Source organism: Macrobrachium rosenbergii, chromosome 53 (genome assembly GCF_040412425.1).
Source record: "Macrobrachium rosenbergii isolate ZJJX-2024 chromosome 53, ASM4041242v1, whole genome shotgun sequence".
In the NCBI taxonomy this organism is placed as follows: domain Eukaryota; kingdom Metazoa; phylum Arthropoda; class Malacostraca; order Decapoda; family Palaemonidae; genus Macrobrachium; species Macrobrachium rosenbergii.
This window is the reverse complement of record NC_089793.1, coordinates 25,978,229-25,997,233: the sequence shown is the minus strand read 5'-3', so window position 1 is coordinate 25,997,233 and position 19,005 is coordinate 25,978,229. Positions and strand designations below refer to the sequence as shown.

At 35.8% G+C, this 19,005-nt stretch overlaps 1 protein-coding gene across 1 annotated transcript in view; it reads right to left on the bottom strand.

The window, feature by feature from the left end:
- Positions 1-19,005, bottom strand: part of LOC136834065 (uncharacterized) — a 47,916-nt gene that overhangs the window by 19,915 nt on the left and 8,996 nt on the right. The window contains exons 4-5 of the mRNA XM_067096322.1: positions 7,330-7,905; positions 2,447-6,966 (exon numbers count right to left, since the gene is read on the bottom strand). Of these exons, the coding sequence (XP_066952423.1) occupies positions 2,447-6,966; positions 7,330-7,905 (5,096 nt within the window). The remainder of the gene's footprint in view (positions 1-2,446; positions 6,967-7,329; positions 7,906-19,005) is intronic.

The following is a 19,005-nucleotide window of genomic DNA, read 5'->3' as shown; positions in this document are numbered from 1 at the left end:
CTAAGGCTAGCCTAGACTTATACATATTTTTTCATTGTTGAGCAGTGGAATGATACTTCGATAGAATGAATAGACTACACTAAAAAAAAAAAAAAAAAAAAAATCTACTGAAATGAATGTGCTGAAAAGGTCAGTCAAGTAAAGTATCTGGCATATCAGCAGCATAGGCCTAGCTTCATGTTTCAGCAGTAAACAATATTAAAAGCTATTTTTCAGTTTATCAATGTAGACATTACTTTATTATCATAATAGTAATTTTTTGATAGCATAGCTGCTGTTTGTCCTCAAAGAAGTTACACTCTCATCGCCCCCCCGTGGCTCCATGCGACAGGCCAACCAATTACAAAGAATTCTCTTATTTTTATATTCAATGAAACTACATACAATAAAAACTGAATAAGAAAATCTTGTGATTTGAACAGTCTGTGAGCATAGGTCTAAGTGCAGTCTGGGCTATGCTAATGAGATAAATCCTAATTATTGAAAGTTCATCATTCACTTGCATTTGATCTGAGTAGACTGTTTGATACAAGCTCATCTTTTGTGTGCTTTTGTTGGCATAGTACAAATTGGCATGTTTACTATTTATATATAAAAGATGGGGCAAGGGTTCTTTGTAAATATTTAATTCAAATGTTACTGAAGAAATAGTTTAATATTTATCACAATAAGCTAACAATATTGGAAACATCGATTGTCAGCCAACTACTTGCTACCCATGCGCATGTGCCACTGCCACATCTTCATGTGTAAGTGGACAGATGAAATGAAACCGACTATAGTCCCTCAATCAGTGAAGTTAAGCAACACCGGCTCTCGTCAGAACAGTAATTACATGAATGCTAGATATTACTGGAATAAACATACTATACACACACACACACACACACACACGCATGGATAAAAAAAGCTGGTACCATCACAAAATTAATTTAAAGCAGCTATTCTGAATAGCATATGGCAGTCCATAGTCCCTGCTTTTACTGTTTTCTTAATATCCTTTCTAAATATGATTGTCAGTCAGTATTATTAACCCTTGGAGATTCTAATGTCATCCATAGACAATAGAAGAAATTAATATTTTCATATCACACAGTATCAGTATAACAAAAGAAGGGTGTTTGGGGGTAGTTTAAATTCACTTCACACAACAGGAAAAGCAGTTTGAAGAGATTATGGTTAAAGTTAGTTCTAAATAGAGAAACTTAAACATCACGAAGTTAACACTGTATTTTTCATGGTGGAAAATTTACAAATCAATTTGCTTAAAAGAAATACACAAAGTGAAGGAATTTCTATTGTCTGCTAACTCTGATGCTTTGAGTTTATAATTTTTAAACATACTTAAAATTACAACTATTTGGCTTCAAAATTATATCAAAACCATTACCCCCTGAAAAATAAATTCACAGCAAGCAACAGAAAATTATCTCTTAACTTTAAACCTCATAAGTAATCATCTTAAAATGAGTGCATTTTACCACACAAGTTTTGGATCACCCAGGAATCTCGAAGTTAAAAGATTTTCATACCACAGTTTGGTCATAAGTCCAGGTCTGCTTTTATTCATGCCAGTTTTGACATCTTCACCCCTTCCTAACTTGTATAGCCCTAGTCATCTTCTTTTCCCCCTTTTTGTATTATACGTATTCTTCCCCAGAATGTATTAGTCTTGCAGTCTGCCTATATTTGACTACTTCAAATTGTAAAATCTTTGTCCTTCCACAACTTTTAATTTGTGTGCATGCATACACCATTAACAGTTGTCATTATTGGGTTCTGCCAACATAGCACATGAATGTGTTGGCTAATAAAGCAACTTGATTATTAAACCATTTCCTTAAAATAGAACAATTAAAATTGATGACTATGGCAACTTAACATCGAAAATAACATTTCCTGTTTAAAACTTGGTATTTAATTAAATTGCAAAAATATTTATGCTAACTGATTTCACTGTACAATACACAGTTATCTTCTTTTATAAGTAGTTTACTGCATGGAAATTGCAACACCATTTCAATGTTTCCTTCATCAGGTAAAATTTTGTTCAATACAATACAGTACTTTCAATTATGAATCATACTCTGAAAAGATAAAAATTGTCTGTTTACTATTTCATCCATCTCGGTAATTTTTAACCAAGGCTATACATAAGAAAACTTAATGAAGAATCTGAAGCAAGTGATAATTAAGCAGTAAGAGACAAGTCCCTACAACTTTGAGAATTACAAAGGGAAGCTCACTTTCTCTAACCTTACAAAGTACAATATACTGAGTACAATAGAATACATATTTTGCTGATCACTATAAAAAAAAAAAACCTTTGCTTTACTGTATATGCTATAGAATAAAATAGGACTTAATTTAAACAGAACACAAAAACTGGTCTGATAAATTCTGAAACTTTAGTTTTATAAATACATACAAAAACACAGTCACTTACTCGTAACCATATCTTCCCTTCGAAAGGTTCACCTTCCCAAGACCAATTATTAACCCACTTTGGTTTCTTAGGGGCTTTACTCTTTCCCTGGGCGGCAGCACTACGGCGACGAGAACCCTGATTTATAGGCTGTGGGGGAAAAGGAGGGAAAGAGGAGGCACTATTGGCTTTTGGGGAGTCCTCCTTGCTCCTTGATCTTCTACGGCTACCACTAGCAGCTTCAGAATCAACACTTGAAGTATCACTTTCATTGTTTTTTTCTTTCAAATATGACAGGAGACTTTTCTTTCTATTCATCTTTCCATTAGGGGAAGATCTATGAGAACTCCCTTTAGAAACTTTCTCTTTCCTCTGGGATTTTAAAGTTTGCTGCTTTACACCCACAGAACTTCTAGAGGATGAAGAGGAACCTTCACTTGGATTTGCCTTGGCCATACTGGATGATGCATTTTTTGCCTCATCTGCTCCTAATATATCACTGTTTTTTCTCTTAAGAGTATTACTTGACATAAAAAATTTTTTATCAACCTCCTTTGGTTTTGATTTTGGTGTAACTACATTATTTTTAGACATTCTTTGGTCATTTAGCACAGGTGGGGATTTCCTTATTTCTTTTGATGATTTTGTATCTTTTAAACTATTAAACCCCATAGTTTTTCCAGGCACAGACAAATCACATTTTTTCGATAAAAAAGGACTTGTAAGAGGCAATTCTTGACCATTCAAAAAACTACTTTTAAAAAACATTTCTTTGGAGGCATCCTTCAAAGGGGGTGAATGCTTTGCTACTCCTTTAGGGGAAACTTTTTCAACTTTAATTTTTGGCATATCTTCAGTTTTAATTGCACTGGTTAACTTTATGTCTTGCTTACTATCAATACTCTTTGATGGCGAATTTGGTGTCTTAGGGCAGTGTAATTTCAATTTCTTTTTATCCTCAGATTGTGATCTCAAGGTTTTCCCACTCTGCAGATTTGTATCCGACAATTTACTTCTTTTCACATCACTCTCCTCTTTAGTAAAAGGTTTTTTTTCAAGTGTAGCACTTAATTTGGGCTTCACCTTGTTAGGGTTATGATAAGCACTTGAATCTGAAGCTGTATTACTATCACTACTGGAATCACGTACTTTTGGAGGCCTACCTCTCTTACGACCTACAGGTACTGTATTGACAATGTCCGTTTTCACATCTTCAAGTTCTGTATCTATTTCCTTTTTTGTGGATACTTTCAAAGGCATTATAGTAGAAAAAGAGCCACAAGAATTTGAATTACTTAGGTTATTAGGAACATCTTCTGGAATGTTAGGTTTTATATCTTTAGATTTATCTTCAGATTTCACCAACATTCTCTGGATATTAGAATTAGACGAGGCTTTAGGTTTTGCTAAACTTGCTGTTGCAGTTTTTGTTAATGTTGGTCTAGGCAATGACTGGCAGAGAAGATGACGAGTACTTGGCCTCTGATAGCCTGAGCTATGTGAATCACTATTGACACTACTTCCTCCTTCCTTTGTTGTATTCTGCTGTACTTTACTACAAGCTAGACTTTTTCCACTTTCCCCCACAACTGATTTTGCATCAATAGTACAAACAGATGAAGACAAAGAAGCTGTACTTGTTGCTGTTGGGGTACTAAGATTATGGTTCACCTGGTTAACACTGCAATTAACAACTGAGGAAGAAGCAACAACATGACTGGAACTCTTCAGTGACAGGCAGCTGGTTGTATGTGTTGAATCTGACACAGGTGCTGTACTGACAGTAGTCTGGGTAAGAATATTTGAGGCACAATATGGATCACTTTTTCTTGCACTGTCTATTCCTTTTGGACTCCAATTTGCAGTAGGCTCTGGAATTTTCAAATCTGCAATGGGTAGTCTAGACGATATGCTACTAATTGGTTTGGGTGTTTCTATGACATTACTAGGAATGTTTAATGTGCTTTCTCTATTGCTTTTCAATACTGGAGAAACTTTAAGTCCTTCACTAACATTCATGGGGGACACTGAGCATGTAGTTTTTGATCCTTCTTTAATGATTTTCACCGAGTTAGAGACATTAGCATGGGAATCAGGCACTGTACTTATTACTGGTGATACTGCCATTGTTTTATTTTCTTGTGAAGGCGACTGCATCACATTATCTTTCTTGAAACTTGTTTGCAGAGGACTAGGGCCTTCTTTACTTACATAAGGAACTTGAGGTCTTATGAGGTTAGCAGCTTGTGTGGTATTTGCAGCCCCAGAATTGCTGACACTTGATGTATTTTCGGTTACAGATTTTGACACGTCCGGTTTCATTTTAGTAATGTGAGTAGGTGCCACAGATACCCTAGGAACACCAGACACAATTGCTGTGTTTGACTGAGATGAGGCCAATTTATTTACACCACAAGCATTAACAGATGTTTGGGGAAATGGAGACTTAGCTACTTCAGAAACCGTATGGACAGGCAGTGAAGATGTATTTAGCTTTTGGACCCCAGAAACTATGGCAGTGGTGGCAGGTGGTAACCGCGGTGATTTTGAAGGTAAGCCAGTTACAGCAGAACAAACTTGTTCTACTGCACTAACTGACTTTGGAACACCACACACAACTGCTGTGGTGACTTGTGGAGATGCTTTACGAGGACTAGAAAGTGCTTGGATACCTAATGAAGTATCTTGAGATGACTTAAATGAAGGGGGCACAACAGAAACTGCTGTCGATGACAAAGGTATATCTTGAGGTTGCTTTGGTACACCCGAAACAATGGCAGTAGCTAGTTGTGTGCATACTTTTGGAGATTTGGGCAGACATGAGACAACTGCTGTGGTGGCTTGGTTCGAGGCTTTGGTTGGTCTAGGCACATCAGAAACTACAGCTGTAGTAAATTTTGTTGATAACGATGATAATGACTCATTAGAAATAGAAACAGAATGGGAAATTTTCACTGATTCTGAGACACTGCAATTACCCACAATACCAGACTGTACTGAATATGGTAATGAGCTGGAAGGTCCACTTTCAGTTGATCCACAAACTTTGGAGGAAGCTTTAGGTATACCTGACACAACAGCGGTTGCAAGTTGTGATGAAGATTTTGGTGGTTTTGGCACACCTGATACAACAGCTGTGGTGCTTTGCACTGATGTTCCTGGCAGCTTTGGCACAACAGAAACAGAACTGTTATTCCCAACTGAACTTGTGTTATACCGGGAGGTGTCCACTATAACTTCTGGTTGTGATGTTATACTTTCTGTACAAACTTTAGTTAAGGTGCAGTCTGTGGGAGAATCTACAATATCTATTATATCATTATTTTTTGCATGAACCAGTGATTCCTGTTCTCTAGTTACATGCATGCCCACTGAAGATGTCAATTTGGATTCAGAATCTGCTAAAGCTGTTGATACATGAATTGATGAGCTACACTTAGGCACACCAGTAACGACAGCAGTAGTTATTTGTGTAACACCTGAAGTACCAATTGCCACAGGTTCTTTTGGTACATCCAGGGACTTTCCAGAAGACATAGAGATATTGGATGATGTGGAAGGCTGAGACATACTGGCAGTAAAAATACTCTTATCTTTTGTTGTGCCCAGATTTGATCTTGGAGTCACAGTAACTGAGGATGTGGGAACATGGGAAGATGCAATTGTTGTGTGGGGCATGCCAGTCACAATAGCTGTTGTAACCTGAGTTGGAGCTACAGCTTGTTGGGGTCTTCCTGGTAAAACTGATGAATTGACTTGTGTTGGAGCTGTAACAGAAAATCTTCCAGACATCACAGTTGATGTCACATGTGTAGGAGCTGTTACAGGTTGTGGTCGCCCAGGAGAAGGAGGTTGCATTGACACCAATTTAGCCTGAGACACCCCTGTTACATAAGCTGTAGCTGAATGTGACACCATGGCAGTTGTTGGAGGAACCTCTGAAACTGAGACATTTGGTTTTTCAGAAGTGACAGCTAACTGTTTGTCAGAACTAACTGCAGACTGTGGAGCACCAACTTGAGTTCCTGGCCCCATAGGTACAGTTACACTTATAGGTGCTATGGCCACCATTGTAGTAGCTGTAGTAGCAGAAGCTGTGGTGGCAGGTTGAGGATGAGAGAGAGGCACGTTGGGAGGCACTGGGGCAGGCACTGGTGGGGGGGCACTAGGAGGAGGGGCAGTAGCAGCCTGGGTGTCCTGGGATGGAACAAAAGTTAATGCTTGTTGGGGCACAACAGCACCATACACCTGGATGGTTGGTTGAGTACCAGTGGTCATTACAGTGGTAAGAGGACCAGTCTGGTAGACAGGTGTGGTACCACATCCTTGTTGAGTTCCACTGTGTGGTTGATGAGGTGGCTGCTGTTGAGTTGGAGGGTACTGATAATGATAATTTCCCCCTCCACTTTGGCCTGTACCCCCACTGCACTGCCCCATGCTATTTGCTGGAGTTTCTGGCCCTCTACCACTTCCAGTAGGGGGCCCAGTATGCACGTTTTTTGGATCCACTGGACAACATATTGTACTTTGCGATGAGGGTCCTGTAAAACAAAATAAAATAATATAGTAATTCATTAATTTCAACAGAGTGTAAGCTATCTACAACTAATTGATGCTACAGTAATAAAAAAAAAAAGTCTATACTAATAACAAAATCTTTAGGCATATATCCATACTATGACATTGTTTGAACCATGCTTAAGGGATAACCTAAACAAACTGATAAAAGCTGAAATAATATATACGTGTACATAAACAGCATAAGAAATAACAAATAAAAAAAAGCAAAAGCCAAAAAGCACAAGACAATAACAAAATATCCACTGGGCATGCACCTAAAGACAAACAAACAAACAAACAGGGCAAACAAAACACACCTATGAAGTTTATCTTAACAATCGTACCCGGGGGAGGATACGTGAAGACCGGTGTATAATCCATGTAGTGATATGTGGCATATGCAGGAGGGTGAGGGGCATTGGAAGTGGGTGGTGGTGGGGGCGGTAAAGCAAGCGCTTGCGGAGGCCCCTGGGGAGGTGAGTTAGGCACACACAGGGTGTAGGTGTAGCTCTCCTGAGAGTAATGAACACTTCCGGGTGGGGGCGGTGGATATGAGTACTCTGCACCAGGGGCAGCATACTGACCCCCAGTGTAAGACGGAGGGTAGAGATGGTATGTAGCTCCCCGAGGATAATACTTATCATAAGGGGCAATGGGAGGAGGGGGAGGGGGTGGGGGAGGGGCAGGATGATAACTATAAGTCTGATATTGGTAGGATGGTGGATATGGCTCAGCACCTGGCTGGTAAGGTGACCCTTTCACTGGAGGAGGGGGGGAAGTAAGACGGGGAGGAGAGGAATAGGGTGGGGCTGCTGCCACTGGTGAACCCTTGGGAGGAGCCTTGTAGGGAATGCTGGCATCTGAGGTGGTGGCTGTGTAATTTGCTTTAACCGGCATTGGTCCACTCACTGGCTGGTAGCCTGCAATGAAATGCAAGGCTATCACCCATGGGTTACATATAATTGCTTTAATACCTAATTTATGGAAATATTTCATGAACGGCTGTTCTTCAGAGGATCTAATGTATATAAACCTTAAGAAAACTTACTGCTTAATTTTTCCATATGTTCTACGTTATACCAAATTTTTAGCATCTACTTTACGTACTACTTACGATACATGAATTTAGACATTCCAATATAGGTCTTGACCTGCCTTCTTTTGAAAATATACTTGCACTATCATCACACTTCATTTAATTTTATATAGTATATTTTGAGAGAGAGAGAGAGAGAGAGAGAGAGAGAGAGAGAGAGAGAGAGAGAGAGAGAGAGAGAGAGAGAGAGAGAGAGAGAGAGAGATTGATGTTGAAACTTTTCTTGCAGCTATGGTAAAGTAATAGGTTAATATTGCCAAAATTCATGAAACGTATTTAAGGCAAACAAAAAGTACCTGTAATTTCCATTCCTTCAACCAATTCATAGGTAATTCGAGTACTGTACCATGACAGAAGAATCCTAAAAATTCTTAGGTAAAATAACCAAAGCTGTCCTTTGTTCCATGTCTTCACTGTGGGTATATATATTTTAGGAGTCTGTAAGATTGTAATCAATCCTTTTCATCCAATTTCTTTATAATCTACAATTATGACTTTGAAAGTATTACGCTAAAACAAAAATAATCCAATCTTAAGACGTGTGTTTAGCCATAGTTATTACAAAGCTTTCAATCTGTAGAGAATATGAAAAATAACCAGACAAAAACAGGCCAGGTTCCCACAATTTCACTGATCTCCATCACAATACATTGTTCTTGATGTAGAAGCACAGTATAATGAATTCATGCTTTATTCATACTTTAAAAGAACATTTGTCTTCTCAAACAAAAGGATATACACTAGCTGATCCTGTTAAAAATATAATACTTTGCCAAGAATAACAGTAAAATGTCAATCAAACTACCTTTTCTTATTTGCTTAACATTTTCCCTACATCCAAGAACATGGAGCAGAAAACCCCCATATACATTAGTTAAATGGAACAGCAGCATTGCAACCATTTTTTCTTGTCATTTAATGGTTTGTTAATGTTAGATTTGAATGCGATACTGTAATCAATTTGCTAAGCCTATCTAAACTAAAAGTAGATCATCCTTAGTTCCTAGACTGAATGCACACAAAAAGCAATAGCTAACACAAACAGTTATTGTAATTATTCACAACTGTTAATGCTTGTTCACAAAATGTTTTGGCCGTTAGCTGTCTCACACAACCAGCTACTAGCGTCTATATGCTACAAGGGCTGTGTCCTAGATGTCTTACTCCATACACAGAAAAAACTTCAAATTACTTATTTATGTAAACCACTGAGAGGGGTATCTCAAAAGGGAAAATAAGCCAGCAGTCAATATCCCAATTATCTGTCAACTCCTGAATCAAGAAAACGCCCTAAAATCTGATGGTAAAATCCCTTAATAAACCCAATTAACTTGGTGGTATGGTTAAAGTATTACTACATTATAAATAAAAACTTCATGTCATAAGCAGGAAACCAGTGCCCCAACCCTTACATATAAACTTATAGGGATTACGCTCCCAGCACCCTTTGATGCCTTCTAAATACAATAATTTATCTCCTTTGCTTTATCTCCTTTACCAAATTACAGTATTATATTTGACTCTATATGATAAAACTTCCTCAAAATGTAAAATCAATCCTTTCAGCGATATCATTTACACATCTGTTTTCTCTCTTTCCTTTTCTGTTTATCTATTTACAACATACCAAGAAAATCTGTCATCTTTAATCAACAATACTTCACTTACACGAGCTGGCTAAGTGTTCCCTTCATGCATTCCTATTTACCTCTCTCTTTACTCTTATTTCAAATTCCACAAATTTGGCTCAGGACTTCACCCATTATAAGATACAGCTTTTCTCATTCTACCCTTTCATATATCAATTCTTCCACCATCTAAAACAACATTCGTTCTAACATTCAAATCATCTTTCAACCTCTTCCATTACAAGCAACTGAACTCTCAGATCTATCTGCTACTTCTGCAACAACAGAAATTACAACTCTCATTTACACTCTTTCCCTCATTCATTATCTTTCAGTTACACTTCCGTGTCATTTCTTCGCATCTTTCATCAAGAGATGGAATACAACCTAGGCTATAATTTAATCTCAAACTCAACAGGTTATGGTCCTGTATCATTTACACTCAGCAAACCTTCAAAATACAGTACTATACTTCCACCAAACCTCTCATTTTGCTTCATTTATTCTAAGATCCATTTTCTTGTCTGAAACATTTCCATTCTCCATACGCATTTCAGATGGAATTACATTTTTTTTTTTTTTTTGTCATTCAATATCATGTCCGTAAGTATTTTGCACATACCCTTTGAAATAACATATTCCTTATCATTGGAGAAACTTCCTAACCATCTGATTTGTTCCTACCTATGTGGCAGTATCCCTGAGTAGTCCCAGCCACCCAAAAACATCAATTTTTCTTCAAACTCGGTATATTTTACCTCCTTTTGTATCCATGATCCTACCCAATTCTTCTTCTATCTTTCTTTCATATAATGTTCCCTAGGGTCCTAAGTTCATGACTGCCAAGCTACATAAACACTGAGCCACCAGAGGATTAATATAAAGTGGCAACAAGGAGTTTGTGGGGTTTTCAATTTATTTTGATAAATTTCTTACAAGTTTAATTTTTTCTGTTATCAAAATTTTTTTTTAAATCCATAGATGGCACTAAGCATCTATCAGTTTTGGAAAAAAGACTTTTCTACCATTTGAGGTCTTCATTTTCATGAAATCAAACTTATTGTTGATTAAATGAAAAGTTCAAATGTCTAAAAAGGTCCACAATAACCCCATACCAGGGGGTTCCTGGGCAGCCTTATCCCTCTGGCAAAGTTTATCCTAACCCAACAAAACTTTAAAGAAAGGTATTTAATACTTTATTACTAATATCTGAAAATATTAAAATGAGAGAAAAAATCCTATAATGAGCTTTTTAAAATATATAATGTATTTATTTCAAGTCCCATTCTTTAAAGTTTCAACATTTTTTCTGTTCTCCATATGTATCGTTTACAGAAAAATGCCTTAAATATAAAAACAATGGAAATATTAGCTTTTCTTTGTCACTTATATATATTTGAAAATAAAAAAACACTAAAAATTATGTGACTTCTTAAACCTCAATTGCACACACCATTCAAAGTTACTATTTCATTACTGACACAATCTTATTCACTTGACATTTAAGGATTTATGTTTATTTCAGGATTTTTCTCTCTTCTTTGGTCCTCTGCAATGAGGAAATAAAAATGAAATTATTATTTCCCTTTCAGAATGTTTCAAGGGCCTGAAAACCATCTTGCAAGGAGTATGAACCAATATTTCTCCCTTTATAAACCTGACTGCTGTTCTTCATTAGCTTCAACCAAGTACCCTGTAATAAAATACAATTCCAGCCATTCTTCTATCAAGTGAATCAAATTACTCTTTTAGTTATTATTTATAAATCTTACAAACATCATTAATTAGAAAGCACACAGAGCCAAAAACCAGGCCTTTTTAAGAATGCATACTCACAAGTTTTTCCATTCTCATTTACTCAGTGTACACCATGACTACCACATACCCACCTATCTAATTATATCCTTTTGCATTTGTGCTAACCTAGCAAAACTGCCCTCTCCTCATCCCAAAGATGGTTTAGACTGCACAATGTTCAGACTCCCAGAAATACTTCCAATGATTCTGACTCTCTTCAATAAACAATATTACTTTACTCCACTTTTACCCTTGCCCTTTCCAAGCTCTTTCTTTTTTGTTTCACTAAGCCCCAAAACTTCTAACATCTTATTTCTAATGTATCCAGTGCCAAGAATTTTTGTTTACTGCAAAAGCAGGACAAACATCTTATTTCTCTTAGCATATGCAACATTAATCCTCCTATGATAGCCAGTTTTTGATGACTCCTCCACTATTGTGAGGATATTTCCTTCACAAAAATGTTTGCAGCCCTAAATTAAATACTTTTGTTCTCAGAATAATGATTAAGATTATGATGACGACAAAAAACAAATTTCAGTAATAAACATGATGGTATAACATTAGCAATACATTCAAAAATGTTTACTCTTAAATGGCTAACAGACCCTTAAAATACTATGCAAGAAATTTTCATATCACAATATAAAACCTTGAATGATGCAACATAGTTTACAGTTTTCTAATCACATAACGAATTATAAGCCAGAAGGCAAAGGTAAGTCACTAAGCTTTAAAGGTTATTCAAGGCTGTACTGCAAAAATGTAGTTATGAAAATATAAAAAACTATGATAAGTATGAAAGTGAAAAGTAATCAATACTGGGTATATAAAAATCCTAAATATGCACATGCATGCTCACACCATCTCACGTCATGCGCACTGTTTAGCAATCGGATCAAACACACTTAAATAAAAATACCAAAAAGTAAAAGTTAACAGCTTAAACCTCTTATACTTTAACCATAAAAAAAAGTTTCCCTAAAAAAATTTTCATGAGACCTTGACTGTGTAGATATGCAAAAAATAGCAACAATGGTATAAACATAATTATAAAGCACTGGTACTTTTTAAGAATTACTTGGTCATAATTCTCTACTATAAAATATCTTAAAATATTTCTTAAAAAAACACCCTTAGCATTAGGCAGTGTTATTTTTGAGCATTTAATATTTTCTACTTAAAATACTGAATGTATAAAGAGGACAATTCACATAATAGTGACTTCCTAAAATTTCCAATACCGTATTCCTAATTAGTATCAATTCAAAATTTCTAAAAGTCCTTAATGAGCTATTTATGAAAGTATATTTTTGTCTGCCCTTAAAATTAATTCAAACAAAGATGACACTTTAGTCTTAATTTGATAACTTGTACAAGTAAAGTGACAGTAAATTCTTGCTACCATAACTTGAACCAAAATTCTTTCTACCATAACTTGAACCAATTTCAAAATCCCATGGATACATTTTCCGTACTTGCTATGCATCTGGAACAAAGCTATATTTTTGCAATCTTACAAGTATAAATAGCTACGACAGCTGGCTATTAGAAATGTATAAAATTTTACTTCTATATTACAATAAAAAGGATTTTAGCCTTTAAACTCTCATGGATAACAAAATGACAGAAAAATTACTGTTCATGGTGGTGTTACTAAGCTTATATCTTAACTATTCTAGAAACCTGGCTGATTTTGGTCTTCACTGGTGACATGGCTGCTGAACTTGAAATATCATACCACAGTACAGTATATAGGTACTGCACTTTTTTCAGTTATCTGATGGGATATGAAATGAATGCATATCTTAACATAAATCTGGACAAGTTACATAAGTGGTGAAAGTATGAGACCAAACTGATATCATACTATGTATAATCTACTCCAGGATTCACTGCAGTATAACACAAAAGGGGCAACTCTGACTATAATAATTTTCTAATTTCTACCATGGTTACTGCTTATGTGACACAAAAAGGGCAATCCTGACCATAACATTTGGTAACAAGTGGTACTATTTTTTACCCTTAATTTTCTAATCTCTACCATGTTTATTGCTCATGTGACTATCTATAACCTCAAAGGAGACATTAAATTCCATAATTTTCAAAATCAAAATTATTCAACATGGCATTTTTAATTATTTAATTTAATAATTTCCTGGTCATCTCTCTTCCAATCTACCACCACCAGACGTCATTTGTTCTCTTAATGGAATGATCTCTCTGGTAGAGTTGTAAATGTTCATAAATTGTTGTTACAGTCTATATGACAAGCACGTTTTTCAGCAAGATTAAAAAAGCTGTTACATTAATCAAGTGGCTTCCTTGGGTTTGTGTAAATTTGCTTATGAATACTCGCAAATACACTGCTATACTTAATGTGTTATTTATATCAGTATCTCTACTCTATCCTCAATAATTTGATTTACTTTAATGAATGCAAGTCCCATCTCTAGAAATGATGCATTCTATTAAGCTTTGTAAATCTTCTTTAGGTGTTTTGCTGATTAAAACAGCATCCCTCCATAATTTAAGTCAATTAAGTTCCTATTGTCCCTCCAATTATAACTTTCTTTTCCATCTCCACACACTTTTCTTTTATTATTATTATTATTATTATTTAAATATCCATGAGTAGTAAGCAGGATAGGACATAACATTTCCCTGCAGAACCACACTACTTTCTGCAAATATGCTTGCCATACTTCCATCAACATGACATTTGCTTTGTTTATGGACAGCTTCAATTAGTTTTACATATTTAACAGTAATCTCAAAATGAAAAGACCTCCCACAATAATGTTCTGGTGATGATATAAAATTCTTTTTTTATACTCAACAAAAGCCATCAGAAGGGAATGTTTAAAATTTCATACACTGCTGCACAATTTCTTGTCAAATAATTAAACTGTGCAACCCATCTTTTCCAAAACCTGTTTCTTCACCTCTACTACGATTCACAATCATCTGGCTTTCTTTCCACATTAAAATGATAGTAGGTATACAAGGTGTCAACTTCATCTCCTCCCTGAAATTTTTCTACAATTACATTTTTCTGTTTTTTATTACATCCCAGTCTCATCCATTTTTCTGTTTTTTATTACATCCCAGTCTCATCCAACATGCAAGGTTCCTGTCTTATTGCCCCATATCCCTCTGCTGCACCTCTTTTCCAGCAGACAGATATTTATTCCTAAAGTTGATCCAATCCCCATTGATTGCCTGATGTTGCTCCCATCTTCACTGATATACTGTATCTGAACCTTCTCAGGTATGTTTTTCCTTCTAAGGTTGTATGTTTTTAAAAAATGCAGAATATTTCCATATTCACTTGCAAAAGCCTCTTGATGTTCGTCTTTAAGAATGAATAGATGAACTTGGGACTGACAAGAATTCAGGCATAAAGTGCACGAGACAGATGGAAGAGAATTCGTTTTGGAAAGCATGAATTTATTGATATATATAGTATCCTGCCTTCTCTTGTACTGTATAAGGCTTAATAGAGTCATTTCCAAACTATATAATCTAGCAATGAACCTAAATCATGTAACAAGGAGTCTCATTTTCTTCACTCAGCAAAGCTTTTTGATTAAGAAGTGTTATTGCTTCCTGAAAATACTTTTATTCCTTCCCTACCATAACTGAAATGTATGTCAAATACATCACTGCAAATCAAGCAACATATATTGCATGTTAAAGCACATCACTTCCCAATTCAGCAAAGTTATTTCTAAAGTTAATACTGAGATCTAAATTTTTCATATTTTGTTCTCAATTGAATATGCAAGTTATAAACTAAATTTTCTATTAATATGCTTTATCATCTTTGTAAATATAAGGAAAAACCATTTGCAGTGAGATACCCACAAAGACAAACACTTTCAATTAACCCAGGAATATTTACAAGCAGGAATAATTATAAACTGCTCTAAAGTCATACTCATCAGCTAAGAAATATCCAATTTTCCATGAAAAAAACGAAAATCTTGAGATATACCCCAAGACCAACCAAGACAAATAAGTACCATGAACAGCCTTGATTCTTTTTATGGAAAAGCTTGAAAAAAAAAAAAAAACACAAAACTACTCTCTTGAAAGAAAGATTTCCTGATTTCATTGACTAAAAGAAAACATGGCCTTATGACCAATAAAAGGGTAGAATATGCCTGAACGAAGCAACCCAACATTGTTGGGCTATGCAGAGGCTGCCTGACAGGGAGGAAGAATCCACTCTTACACCTGTTAAAAACAGTGACAAATGGTCTGTAAATAGACAAACGCCAACAATGGACTGAAAGGGGATCAAGGGAAATGTAAGAGGAGGGATACTGTATAAAAAAAAAAAAAAACTTTGTTTCAATTCTACTGTAAAAGGAAAACAAAAGATGCCATTTTAAAATAACATGAAGATGAATTATCGTTGCATGGAATGAAAGATTTTGACTACCAGTATGTGGTATAAAGTGACACAAATACCAGAACTGCTGACACAGCAGGATGAACTTCATGTCTGTTTGTGCATTAGAGAAATACTGTTAACAATACAGAAGGGAATAACTCAATGCTTGAGTAGACCTGTACCATGGTTAGAGGTGTCAAGGAGCCACTGAACTCGACTAATTAGAGATTACTGTTCTGCTAATCTCAAGTTAATACAGTCTAGAATGATCAAAGTTTGAGCACAAGAGAGGTGAAAATCAGAACAAGACCTAGTCTAATGGGAAGAATTAACAAGAACTCCTTAGCAGGAGTGGCTCCCAAAAAAAGACGACAATGGTCACTGCCACAATCACACAAAATGCTGAACCACAGATGAACTCCTACTGCAGTGTCGTAAACCTACACAGCATGCTCCCCAGCAGTATGCTGACCTTTCTCAAAGTTTATGGTTTACAGTTTTGCATTGCTATTCAGGCTCAGACATGGAAGACTGAAGTCAGGAAGGTCATCTGTTCGTAAAACATCTGCCAAAACAAATTATGAAACAACACTTTCTATGAGTTAGAAACACATGGAAAAGGCTTGTCAAAACCAGCAACCCGAACTAAGGACTAAGCAGAGAAGAAAAAAGTTTCAGACAAATAATAAAGCAGTCACTGACAGTTTTGACCGCTGAATTCTGGATCAACCCTTATGCAGAACACTTCAGCATTAGCAGTTCCATATACCATGACAAAAGGCTCAATATCAGTGTATTACACAAACACACTCTGCATCATTTATCCCTATCTTTTATGTACACTTGTGCTTGCTGGATATTAAGGCTCTTAATGTCTAATACATATTTCAAGCCATCTATCCAATCACCTCTAGGTCTTCCTCTCCTCCTTCCCCAGGCAATTTGAATTGTACACTAAATTCACCAACCCGGTATTGTCAATTTTTCTACATGACTGAACCATCTCAACATACAATGAAGCATCCTTTCATCTATGCCAACTCTTTAACCCACGACTACATATCACCACATTTCTCTGTTATCATTTCTTATGCCAAATATACTATGCAAACAGTTCTTCTCAGTAGCTTCCAACTTTTTTTTTCTTCTTTCATTTGCATTTAACATCCACACTTCACTTTTGTAAAGGAGAATTGGCTTGTCAAACCCTTTCAAGCATTCCCATCTTGGCTTCCACAGGCCCTCCAAGTCTTTTCAAAATCTGTTGCCTACACCCTGCTAACTTTCTTCCCTCACCTTTTCTGCGACTCACCTAGTCTCATTCTGCCATCTATTGTATCTACGTACTTCCAAATACTTGTCAAAATCAACTGCTTCCATTCTCCCACCATTCATAACAACCTTCACTATTCCATCTTCCTGGTTCCATTACCATTAAAACTTTACTCTCTCAAATTTACTCTCAGTAGTTTTTTTAATTTTTCAAACTATCTCTCTTTTTACTCTTTTACCTATCATATCATCTGCATATATCAACCATTCTATATTCAATCCATGACTCATCTTATTGCACAAATTTGCACCAACAATTATTGTCTTTTATCTTACTTCTCACATCACCCCATCCTTAATGAAATTGAACACCCCTGACGACACTACACGTCTTGGATCCACTTCTACTCCTACCAATTACTCTCCAATTTACATATTCCAACAGACAAAAATTGCATTCAACAATTTATATTCTTTACTATACATTCTCAGTATTCTACTCCCCCACAATCCCTTCCTATGGATTTTATCAAAAACTCTTTCTGGGTCTATGTATGAAATACATGGCTATTTCCCTTTCAAACTCTTCACATAGCTGTTTTATATCAAACACTGGATCCACACACCCTCTCCTTGTCCTACTTCCACAATCTTACCATACATTTTCCGATGCCCCATATAAAAATGGGAAAAAAACATGTTAAAACGAAGAAGATGATGATTATGTAATGTTATGCCCTAATTTCTTACAGCTTAACCTTCATATAGAAAAACCATTATTCCTCTCATCCAATCCTTTCAAATGTTTTTCTAACCCATACATAAATGAATAAACCCTGGTCAGCTAATGAATTGCTCTGGTGATAATCTCACTTGTAACCTCATCAACTTAATTACCATTCAATTAACTTCTCTCATTATGTCCACAATAGTTGCTTCCAAAAGCACTGTTAAAACTTTTACCCTTTCCACTATTGTCATTAACTTTACATCCTTTCTATCTTCCTCATTCAACAAATCTTCATAGTATTTGCTCCATTAACCCAAGACAGCATTCACCTCACATGATATTTCACCGTTTGCATCTTTTATTCCGAGATCATTAACCTTTTTCTATGCATTTACTACCCTGTTTAACAACTAATTTTCCCTATAGGTCTTATTCACCTTTTCCCCACCATTCTTATTACTTCCTTTCATTTTCTCACACTTTCTTCTTGACTACCCTATCCACCCTCCTATATATCTGCACATAATCTTTTCTGTCTTGCAACTGCATAAAAAATGGTCTTGAAATAAATCTGAGAACTATTTCCCTTGGAGGAAAGCTGATAAAGCATGTGATAGACAAGAGAAAAGATATAAATTACTTTCTGAAATGAATTCAGTGCCCTTAATTATAACCCCCAAAAAATTACGAAAGAAAGAAAAAATAAACTCTTGAATCTAAATATGTATGTACACTTAAAATCAACCAATGAATATCTGTCACCTGAAATCTGACCATTAAAAACAAGTTTTTAAAAATTATCAAAATTATTTGACCAAAGTACTGTAAGGTTCCTTACCGTGTCATCAACTGATTCAGTTAAGCAAGGAATCTCATTTCGTAACTTTTTCATGAAATGAGAATAAGTTTAATAATACTACTTAGTGGTACAGTTCAGTATTTACAGTACTATGCAGCAAAAAGCTTAGTATTACAATTACAGGAAAAGTCACAATTAACTGAACTATTCAGTCAATCTAGCAACCGAATTTCAAGTCCAAAGTTACAGATAAAATCAATGCTATAATAAGTGGGTAATTACTATTTACCAGGTTT